At 30.9% G+C, this 12,520-nt stretch overlaps 1 protein-coding gene across 1 annotated transcript; it reads right to left on the minus strand.

Annotated features, from left to right (window-relative positions):
- Positions 1 to 5,264: 5,264 nt before the first annotated feature.
- Positions 5,265 to 6,622, minus strand: LOC145039385 (membrane-associated kinase regulator-like protein). The gene is made up of 2 exons (XM_078987448.1): positions 5,911 to 6,622; positions 5,265 to 5,551 (listed from the first exon to the last, which is right to left on the minus strand). Exons 1-2 carry the CDS (start codon positions 6,454 to 6,456, stop codon positions 5,489 to 5,491), a joined length of 609 nt encoding a protein of 202 aa, XP_078843574.1. The 5' UTR covers positions 6,457 to 6,622; the 3' UTR covers positions 5,265 to 5,488.
- Between the last annotated feature and the right edge of the window lie 5,898 nt (positions 6,623 to 12,520).

Consider the following 12,520-nt stretch of genomic DNA (forward strand, 5'->3'; position numbering starts at 1 on the left):
TTAGTTGAAAATGGTATGATCCAACTTGACTGTGTACATATGTAAAAATTATGATTCAAATATAACCAATTATAACATTAGACTTTAAAAGATACATCTATTTGTAGAATGATGATTCAAAATGTTATGATGCTTAATTGTATCTACGTGACTTAAAGCTATACGATTCAAATATTTTGTGATTCAAAACGATATCATTCAAAAATATTATATCCTTAATATGTTATGATCTAAAAATGTTATGAATAAAAATTAATATGATTGGGAGTCACAACTGAATCATAGATTAATGATCATATAATCTAAAATTATATGATTCAAAATGTTGTGATTTGAAAATGTCACAATCCAATTGTTACAAATCAATAAATATAATGATTCCATTTGAACAGTTTATGAGTAAAGTAGTTTCATGATCCAAACATATTGTGATCTAATGCTACTAACAAGGTGGTAAACAAACCAATGATATAAAATAGTATAAACATGTTATGATCAAAACCCAAATTGTATAAAAGTCCATGATATGATCTAGTCGACTTATTCCCACTATATTTTGTTTCAAACATGTTATGATCATAAATAATATATTGCTCTAAATACAGACATCATAAATATAACATAAACAAATTGCAACAATATTATATGTTTGTGGTGTGTTGGTATATTTGACTAATCAAATACTAACTAATTTTTCCAATATAAGTTTCTTGTTTACTTAATAGATGTGCACAACCGTTTCTTTTAAAGCTTGGTATTTATCCATTTCGATGTCTTTTATATTTATCCACTTTTCTTTTTGTTGATCTTCTTTCTTATACAGACACCCAAAAGCCCACAATTCTCTAATTCTTTCATCCATACATCTTTTTGATTTCAAAAATTTGTGTGACGAAAAAGAACGGAAATGAAAAAACCACTCAGTTACATCTCTTAAAAACATAAATATAAACAATCTATGTGTGGAAATCACCACAAAATTCTAGAAAATTTTTGCAATTGTCTTATAACCGTTATAACGAACACCTTGAGTGTTTCAACAAAGTTGGGGTTCCAATTGAGTTTTATGTTTCAAACATGTAATAACTATAATTATATCAAAGTAAGGAGATGACAGCAAGAAAAAACTAAAAAAATGAAATACCTTAAAAAACCTTTAAGTTGAGCACCTTCGAACGGGGACAAACGTAGATAACCTACAATTTAGAACATGACAATTTGAAAACCTTGAGAAACCTTGCACTTGTAAATCTCTTTGATGAACCCTAAGAGTAAGAATATACCATCAATCATATTTATGGCATGCAATTTCAAAAGAACCGGCTAGAACACCATAAGGAGGCCACTACAAACAACCTTATATATAAATTTAGAAACCACCATGCACACATTTTTCAATAAAAAAACATAAATCATAGAGCAATTTGAACCACCAAATCATCTATAAGACCACAAACAACACCATGAAACTTGTAAATATGCACACCATTAAAAAAAAAACACACCCTAAAATACATCTACTAAATGCAAAATTGAACCGGGCTAGATGGACACAATTAAATAAAACTGTGAACTCTTTTAGGCATTTTATCAAACCCTTATATGACATCATTAAACATAAGTTAGATCACTTTTTTATCATTTAATTTTTCGCACATAACTTGTTCACAAATATATATATATATATATATATATATATATATATATATATATATATATATATATATATATATATATATATATATATATATATATATATATATATATATATATATATATATATATATATATATATATATATATATATATATATAGGGTTAGGTTCATTTAAGACCACTTATATTTTGTAAGACCGTGAGATGCAATTTTTTTATTTTTTTTATTTTTATTTTTATTTTATTTTTTTTTAATTAATTCAAGTTCCGAAAATAATATTTAAAAAAAGAATTTTTAGATTTTTCCATTTATTTTGTATTTTAAAATTATTTTTTAGAATATGTACAGTGTAATATTCTATTAGAATATTTCACGTATTTAAAAAAAATGATATTTTTTTATTTTTTTTTAGTTAATTCAAGTTCCGAAAATAATATTTACAAAAAGAATTTTTATATTTTTCTATTTATTTTGCATTTTAAAATTATTTTTTAGAATATATCAGTGTAATATTCTGTTAGAATATTTCAAGTATTTTTCAAAAAAAACGGGATTCTTTTCTTTTTTTAAGTTAAATCAAGTTCCGAAAATATTATTTAAAATTTTTTTTTTTAGATTATTCATTTATTTTGCAGTTTAAAATTATTTTTAGATTTGGTTTTACGGTCTCACAAAATTAGAATAGTTTCAAATGAACCTGAACATATATATATATATATATATATATATATATATATATATATATATATATATATATATATATATATATATATATATATATATATATATATAGGGGAGGGTTCAATTGAGAAAAAAAAAGTTGAGAATGGGGGAATCATTCTCAGCCAATCATTTATTTTTGCCGCAAAAGGCTCCAACGTACCGGTGGAAATTGGAAACGAATGCACATGTGTTTTCCAACATAATATATTTCCTTAAACTATGCTAATCATTGCCTTAATATATACAAAAACATAGTTTTTTTCGTTTTTTTTTTTAAATTTTTATAAGCTATTTTTATCAAAAAATGATTTTAAATATACCAAAATTCATGATTTTTTATTCTCTACAAATAGACATTCATATTGATATAGTTTTAAGATAAAATAAAAAAAAAAATTATATTTTCAGCTATCGTTATTCATAAATGAATAACAATGCATTAGGTTTTATTACAGTACATTAGTTATTCACTTATGAATAAAAAGTATAATTTTTTTTTACAATTTAAGTATCGTTCATATATGAATATAACATATAATAAACATAGTATATTAATATTTTAATATTGGACGATGAATTCACTTGTGAATATTAACATAGTATATTCACTTGTGAATATTAGATGGTATATTCACTTATGAGTATTAAATGATATTTCATATGTGAATATTATATAGTATTACATGGTATATCACATGTGAATATTACAGAGTATATTCACTTGTGAATATTAGATGATATATTCACTTATGAATATTACACAGTATATTCACATATGAATATTACAAGGTATATTCACTTATGAATATTGAAAGTATTTTGACAAATATATATAATTTTTATATGTTATTCACATATGAATAACATACAAACTTGCATATTTGTTTTGTGTTTTTAATAATCATATATTGATTCAGGTGAGAAAAACATATTCATATGTGAATATAACGTGGTAATTTAGTTTATGCATTTCATCAAACAGTTAGAGTGCAAACAAGTTAACTATTTTAAAAATGTTAAAAACATCAAGTTATCAATTCCAAATCATCATATACTTCCGATTTTGACTTCAGATGCGACATCCTATCTCTGATCGATTTCTCAATTTGTTTTGATTTCCGAAAATCCGATTGGGAACCTGTGAGTACCGATTCTAAGTCCATCAATGTCGACTGTGATTGCGAGTCTAGAACTCCAATTCCAATTTCATGAACAGCGAATAAATTCTGGTTTAGTTGAAAAAATCTGGATGATTATTGAAGGTTGGAGGAAAAATTTTGATGATGAACGAGCAATTATCGAATTCTCTATAGTTACGTATTTGAGATTGAAGGTTATTACGATATTTATAAGTTTGCCACCGTGTCTTTTATGCTTAGATTAAATGAGTGGCTGAGAATGATTTTTTCTCATTCTCAACCTTTTTTATTTTCTCAATTGAACCTATATATATATATATATATATATATATATATATATATATATATATATATATATATATATATAAAAGAAAACGGATATACATGAGGATAAAAGTATTTTTAATTGTTTTTCTTGGGGAAAATGTTGATAAAGGTCTTGGTTAGATTAGGAAGGATATGATGGGATAGTTACAGATGGTTGTACAATGCGCAGAGGTATTAGTACGTTAAGGGAAAGAGCATCTTTGAGGGGGAGGGACAGGTGTCCCACAATTAACGGTTACGGGAAGTACTTGAAGGTTAAATGTTGGGGCAGTTCTGTTGGTGTTGGTGTCAGACTAAATATGAAGTACATGTTTGTACTTTGCGCTTTCATTGTTTTTCACACTTCTCCCCCTTCCCCAGCTGTTCCTTAGCTGTTCCTTCTTTGACCTCAGTCAACGGTCAACTTTACCCACTTCCCTCCAATCTCCTTTTTCCTTAAATAATTAAAAATACACATTTATTTTTAATCTCATAACAGAATCTATTAAAAGTATTTTATTAATAATTAGATACTTAGTATATTCTTAAAACATAAAATAAGAAACTGTATTTGCTGTTTAACTTCAAAAATCAACACCTCTAATATATTTTAGATAAAAAATACGGCATGCTATTGCTATATATATAAATGTATTTACTAAAAATATATTAGTTTCAATACAAATATTTTTATTCATATAAGAATATGACTACAAAGAAAAGATGTTTGCTTTAGATAACCAAATTTGATTTAATTTAAAAAATGCAGTCTCTTACATGAAATATCAGTTAGAATATTTTGTAACCTTGAACCAATGAAAAGTTAATATTTTTTCTAACGTTGTTTTTAATCAACTTTTAGTGGAAGCTGTTTACTTTTAAGGTATCTAAATAAATAATTATTATAGTTTTTTACATGAATATTAGTTAGAATATTTTGTAACATCGAACCAATGAAAAATTAATTTTTTTTTTCTAACGTTGTTTTTAATCAAACTTTTAGTAGAAGCTTTTAACTTTTAAGGTATCTAAATAAATAATTATTATAGTTTTTTACAAGATGCCAACAATACATTTCTTATTTTGTTAACAATAAATTTATTCTACTAATAAATTTAAATATATATATCCTTGAACAATTTTTTTTTGTTATTTTTTGAATTTACTTAAGTGGAAAAAACCCGAAAGTGACCTTATAAAGGTGTAAAACGTATGAAATACTCACATGTTTAACCAAGGGAAAACATTATGACAATTTGACAAATTCAACATTCATGAAAGGTAGAGATCTCGGTAGGGGCAATAATGGAATTTCAAATTCTAAAGCAGGAATTAATGTTGGTAGCTAGGAAGAGGGTGGTGGGGATGTTTTGGGTATTAATTGTTTGATACCCAAAAGACAAGAGCAAAAAAAGGAGAATCTTGTGAAAGAGATTGACGTTGAAGTCAAATTGACTGTTAGAGATCCATTTATCCCACTACCAAAATTACAATTTTGCCCTCCACCCATCCAACTTCATGCAAACTCCATCATCAAACACAAACTTCTATGGTGATTTTCACATCCAAAATCCCTAAATTACCCTCAATCATCTACCTAAAATTACAAGAATAACCCCCCACCCTCCAATAAAAAATCACCCCCACCTTTACATCACTCGTACTCATTGCATCCTAAATTCCATGTCCCGGCAATTACTTGATCCTCCTCCTTGAGTCATCATTTCCTGAAATTAAAATTTCAAAAATGAATGACATCTTATATACATACATGTACACAACAAAAAATAACAATATTTACTATTTCATTGGTTATAAAATAAGTCTTAAATATATCAACAAATTTGGATGGAATATTAAAAGATACAATTTCATTATGAGATCTTGTATATTTGCTAAATCTTTTTCAAGTATGTCCCAAATAAAATCTAATGTTCGGATTTTATGAGACATATCAAGATTTTGTGATGGTATTGTAAGATTTAAAAATATTTGTTAGCTTTCGTTAGTTTTCTAACATTATAGTAACCAAGGAACAAAAAATCTTGAAATTTGAAACTAATAAAAATAAATTAAACTTAAGTACCTGTGAAGACTTGGAAGCATGAACGTCATCTTGACCCGAAACAGACCCAGACCCGGATCCGTCGTTCTTATCGGATCTTTTCGACCCAATGTGAGATTTCCGAAGACCCAAAAACCCTTTCCACCGTGTACCACTAGAAGCCTTCGGCGGCCTAAACAAACTACTGCCGCCGCCGCCACCACCTCCGTTGCAGTCTTCATCTTCTCCGGCAAGGAGCTCGTCACGAAGAGTGGTTTTCTGTCCGATACCGGATCCGGCGGCACTATCCTTGAAAGGCAACAACCGACCCTTGAAGAAAAGCTCATCAGCTGGCATCATGGAGTTGTTAGAAACGGAAAACTCGAAGTCGGAGGAAACCGGAGCGGAGTAGTCTCTGGCGGACTTGAGGATCTGGGGACGAGAATGGAGAGATTCAGCGAAGTCGTGGGAGAAGGAAATACGGGGGCTGATGGGTGGATTAATGGAGGATTTAGGGTGGTCGGAGCTTTGTTGATGATGATGATTATACATGATGATAATGATATTGTCTAAACATGCCATGAACATGAAGGAAGCGGCATAAGAGGAAGTAGAATGGGAGGAGGAGGAAGACGACAAAAGAAGTCTGAACTCTGAATCACTGTTGCAAGAAGATGAGGTTGTATTTATATATGTGGGGATGGTGGATTTCTGGGGGGAAAATTTATCGACCTCAAATTTGAATCAATCAAATTATTTCATTCCACCCTGATATTGTTATCATTATTATTCTAAATTGGAGGTGGTATAGATAACTTTTGGATCTTTTCAATACATGGAGTTTCTATAAATTTGTTATTTTTTATAATCAATAATAATAATAATAATAATAATAATAATAATAATAATAATGTTAGGTAGAAATAGATGAATAATTAGGCTATTAGAAGCGGAAAGCAAACCAAGTATTGGTTTCCTATGTGTCACACATATGACACATTAACCCTTCAGAGAACACAGCCTCGTGCCGATGGTTTGGGTGCGATGTGGTTTCTAATGGTGGTGAAAACCGAAAAAACATGCATTTTGATTGGTTCTTCATTTTTCTATCACATTTTCTCTCATTATCTCTTCTTTTTTTTTGCCCTTTCACTACCAACCCACCAGTAAACCCCATTCTTACATGGGTTAGTTGTGGAATGATAAAATACCTACGTGGCGATGAGTTGGCTGGTAGTTTGGCTGTGACCACTCCCCAAGCCTAAGGTTATCTTTGTTATACAATAAATTATTTTCCTTCATCGATTTCGATAAAAGCTTGTAAGTTTATTTTTGTATGTTTAACTGATATTAAGGTTCTAAATAATGTAAGACATGGTTTGACGGCAAAGTAAAAGTTAAGTCATAGCAAGCCTTGGCGAGTCATGACGTGTTTCAAGGCGTAACTATATTATATACACTAAAAGATATAAATTATATAATTATTGAAATTTATCAAATATATGAAGTTTTTAAAAGTATTATATTTATATATAATAGAAAAAAAAAGTTAATAAAAGCGTATTTATTTTATGCCCAATAAAAAAACAAAAAAACTAACGCCTTGAAAAAAATTCGCGTCATAATACGATAAGGTGCGCTTTGACGCGTTATTTGTGCGTCACGCTTAATAAACTCGTCTTCGATGTTTTTGTAAATGCTACACCACGTCTCGCATCATGGCACGTCTTGAGGCGCGCTATGATACACTTTTTAGAACCATGACTGATATTGATAACCATCTTAAATAAATTTCTCTTTTTCTTAAATAAATTTTTACAAGGCACTTTACTTTTATAAACAATAAAAATTATAATATAATCATTATGTTTTATCAATGCTTATATTAAATTAGTATATATAAATATTAATTTTATTTTATTTATGTTAGTTAAATTACATAAATTTTGTCAATTATTTTATTATTATTTTTTATAACGTATATATTAATTTATTATTCTCCAAAAATTAGGTTATATATTTAGGTTGGTAGGTACATCACAAATCACACACTGCAGTTGTTGATTTGGCGACACAGCGAACATAGCACCAACCCCTACCTTTGGACTGCGGTGAGGATGTTGCGGGAAGTAAATACGTTGCACCTCATAGTTCACTCTTTTTACCATTGAGCCTTTAACTACTATTTCTCATTTATTTTTTTAAACACTATAAGCATAACCCTTCTCTTCTCATTTTACAACATAAGAAAACACCAAAGCACTTTATATAAAACTTTCTTTTTTGTTTTAAAAATGTCTTCATCATCATTTTCAACTTCATCGGATACATTGGCGTTGCGGAAAACAGGGTCTATTGGAGACGTTATGCGAATAACATTGACATATCTACAAGAAAATGAAGCCGAAAGTTCGCAACCAAAACTTAGAAATCCTCCTTTACGGAGAAATCATGAAGACGATGATGAGTCGGAAATGTTTTAAGGAGATTTGCGCGATGATTATGATGATGTGGCTAGTGATGATGATTATATCATGTTTTTTTCATTGTTTTGAGTATGTTTTTTAATGTAGTGTGTAATTTTTTTAATTAACTAAGTATTTTATTTTTTTATTTTTTATACAATTATAAATTAGTAAATCATATTTTATTCACTTAAAAAAGAAAAATTAAAAAATATATGGTAATGTGTGATATGGTACCCACCAATCTTGTTGGGTGAGTGGATGTGCAATCTTATTTTGACTTCATTTAGTCATTAAAGATAATTTATCTCAAGAGTCGTTGTTGAATGGCATTATGTCTTTGACAAATATGTATAGACTCACCATTATTTACATCACTATGTACATATATAAGGGTTACTAGCTCATCACGGGACCTCTCCCAAGAACTTACAAAGCCCTTTAGTTCATTGTCCAACTTTGGATACGTTTGGAAATTTGTTCTCCTATATTTTCCAACAAATGTTGACCATTATCAATATGCTTATTACTATATCATAGTTACCACTATTGAATATGCATAATTGTCTCAACATGATACTATAAACATACGTACTACATGTATATGTGAATTCACAATAACATTGGTCAGATGTGATTATAAATATTACATACATGAGTTTTCTTGCAAATATCGTATTTTTCCATGCATATTCTTGTTTTAACCATCTACATGTTAAATTCTTTTAGGCGTCGTATCTCAAGGATCATACTATGTCGTAAAATAGAATAGCACTTTAAAGTACCATTTATATGGATATATTTCATCACATCCACTGATATTGAATAACATATTAAAACTATTGATACCCATTGTTCCAAAGCTTGCTTTAATCATATAATGACTTTACTACTCATACATTTTGTTGCTTTCCCTCGGGTAAGATAATTGCTTGGTAGTTCCATGTACATTTATGCTTGTAAAACTATGTTTAGAAGTTTTAGTTTCATATAAGAACGATATGCTTCCAAGTTTTTAAGAAGTTACAATCACCTATAATTATAAGAACATACAAATGAAATTAATCAAGACATTCTTATGTTTGTAATCCAAATATATATATTTCAAACATGTCATCATTTATTACTTCTCATATGGAAACCCACTAAACCGTAGTGGTTTCCCAAACTCAATGGTTTAAATGATAGAACCATGCATTAATTCCACACGGACAACTCGACTCTACTCGACGATTTGGACTCACAACTCGTCGAGTCGCTCCATAAATCTCAAAATTACTCACACAATAATATACCTGAAAGTCTGGATGTTACATTAAAAATCTATATTTGAACAATTATGAAACTTGATTTCTGATGCAGAAATTCTAAAACTTGACTTCTCATGCAGAAAACTAATGCATAAATTACGATATCATAAAATCTGATGTTTTCTTTCAACAAAACTATTTAAAATGTGATGCTTTTAAGTAAAACCAAGCTTCTTTTTCAGTTTTCCAGGTTGTTTTTCGGAAATACCAAGTTGCTTTCTGATTTTCGAAACTGTTTTACATAAAATTGAAGTTGTTTTTACTAAACAAAGCCTTTTTGTTTTTCGCAAAACAATGTAGTATGTTCAAGACTACTTTAGCCCCACTTAAACTTGTCAAAAATGTAAACCAAGTTCATAATCCAATAGCTCTGTCTCTCAGCTTTATAGGGACTACTTTCACAAGTTCATACAAGTTTTCTACAATTTATTATGAATTTTACAAAACTATGTATCATAATTGCTAAAAACCTAACCAGTCACTGAAAATCATATTTTTCACCATAGTTATATTTGTTTCCAACTTTCGGAAAAAGTTAATGAAATGAAGTAGACTCATATAAAAAACTTTGAGAATTGGTTTCAACAAAAATTAAGCATCCATGGCAAAGTTATGATTATTCAAAGATTGGGACACATTAGAGCATTTCACAACAACACGCAAATTGTGTTTTTGAGTTAAGCTAGTTTCTTAATCCATTAGGTATTTCATGGAATCAGTACTGAAGTTGGAAATTTTGTTATCTAATTAAGAAAAACATATCTTAATGAATTAATGACCAAAGGTGCTTCAAAATCACAAAACAGTCCATTTTTTCTTATGAAAAGCGTACAATATAAACATAATGCAAGTAAAATTCTTTTTTATTTCTAGTTCGATTCATACAAACGAATTTTGTTTTAAGATTGTAGGAAAGTTATTGTGGTAAGTACGAAAACAAACAAGAAAATATAAAAACTGAGGCATGTCTTTAACACATTATCCTTAAAACAAATCTACCCGCTATCGGGTGTTCGTTTCCCAGGATACAACAGTTTCAAGTGATTCTTCTAGACCACCCGAACCCTCAATATTCCTAGATTTTACCTTCGATATAACAAGAAAATGAAGAAGACAAAAATAAAGAAGAAAATATTTTGGTTGCAGTCTTGGTGTGTCTCAAATGGTTGATGAATGATTATATTTACACTACAAGCCATAACCAACATACAATTAAATTATCACTAAACATAATTCGTAACCGATATTATATTTAATATTGTTCTAAATTACAAGTTGCAACCGAAAATTGAACATCAATTTTCGATTATACACCATTCAACTCCTTAACTCTGGTGATTACTTTCAATTCACCAGTTATTTTCCTAACAATGTTCAGCTCAAGCTGGATTGATGCGTTGGATTTAACCCTATAACGACCCGTTCCCGGTATGTTAATTCATTAATAATTGTTTTAAAGTTTTGCAAGAGGGACTCGGCGAGTTCATAGCCTGACTCGCCGAGTAGGGTCGCGACTTCGAGCACGTGTTAGCTGGAGACTCGGCGAGTCCATATCCCGGACTCGGCGAGTCCATCCGTCTGGGTGAAACCCTAAATCCCCGGGTTGCCCACTATTTAAGTCACCTAATAGCCCCTATTCTCGCCTCCTTCACCCTCTAAAGCTGTGAGAAAACCCTAGTTCATCCTTGAGAGTTTGTAAGTGATTTTGTGAAGGCTTGAAGAAGGAGAAGAAGAAAGGAGCAAGGAGAAGAGGTGGAGTGCCAAGATCCAAGGGCAAATCTGAGTTATTTGAGGTATTTTCGGATTTCCCCTCTTGTTTTATGCTTTAAACCTCCATTAGAACTCTTCTAAGAACTAGTTGATGCTTGTTCCAAGCCTTGTGCTTCATGAACGCCCTAATAAGCCGAGATAACCTTGGATCTATTCATTGAGAAGTCCCATAGTCCAGATCTATTGCCTTTATGAGGATACTTTGCATATTAACCCTAGATCTATCCCTTTTATGCATCTTTTAGCCTTATTTTCCCTTATTCATGTGTTGTACACGTAAAGTTGGAAACTTCACGTGGTAAACCAGCTTATTGGACTCAGATCTATCATTTGTATGTGTTGGATTCAAGCAAAATCGGGTGAAAAGCAGTTGCATGGCGGCAACTCGGCGAGTCGGGAAGAACGACTCGGCGAGTTGAGTCGCGAGTCCCCGATTCCTTCATTTTTAGCAGTGTTGAGTGGAACCAGTGAGTTAGAGAGTGGACTCTGCGAGTTGAAGGTAGACTCAGTAATGGAGGGACTCGGCGAGTTGTTAATACAACTCGGCGAGTCCAAGGCAATCTTCTTAAGATCAAGAACAACTCGTCAAGTATGTTCATACGGCTCGGCGAGTCGGATGAAGATTGTCTGAGTTCTTGGATCAAGAGGGTACTCGTCGAGTCGATGCCATACTCGACGAGTAGCAGCGAGTAGGATTGAAAAGTGAGAGTAGGACTCGGCGAGTTGGGTGGCCCAACTCGGCGAGTCAGTCCAAGTGAGAGCAACTTTGACCAAGGGTAAAAGAGTCATTTTACCCAAGTGCAGTGTTTAGTATTTGATTGAGTGTGTTTATGGACTTGTAGCCGGGGAGATACAGGAGCAGCAGCCGTTAGCTTCCAGAGCCACACACTCAGCAGCCAGTTTACGAGGTGAGTTTCCTTCCAGTAGGGACGGGTCTAAGGCCACAATGCCGGCCCGTTCAGTTAGCAGTAGTTTCCGGACTTTGATCCGATGCAGTAGCTAGTATGTTTGATGCCTTCGTGGCTCAGACAGGATTTGTGTGCTATGTTTTATGTGTTATGTATTATGTGTTCCGGGCTACGGCCCGATGTAGTATGCAGTATATGT

Source organism: Lactuca saligna, chromosome 4 (assembly GCF_052625555.1).
Source record: "Lactuca saligna cultivar CGN05327 chromosome 4, ASM5262555v1, whole genome shotgun sequence".
In the NCBI taxonomy this organism is placed as follows: Eukaryota; Viridiplantae; Streptophyta; class Magnoliopsida; order Asterales; family Asteraceae; genus Lactuca; species Lactuca saligna.

Bases quoted from the DNA above. Each gene is read 5' to 3' on its own strand.
- LOC145039385 (XM_078987448.1), bottom strand. From the start codon at position 6,456: ATGTTCATGGCATGTTTAGACAATATCATTATCATCATGTATAATCAT. The intron at 5,552-5,910 runs GTACTTAAGTTT...TTTTAATTTCAG, and splicing joins ATGCTTCCAAGTCTTCACAG to GAAATGATGACTCAAGGAGG.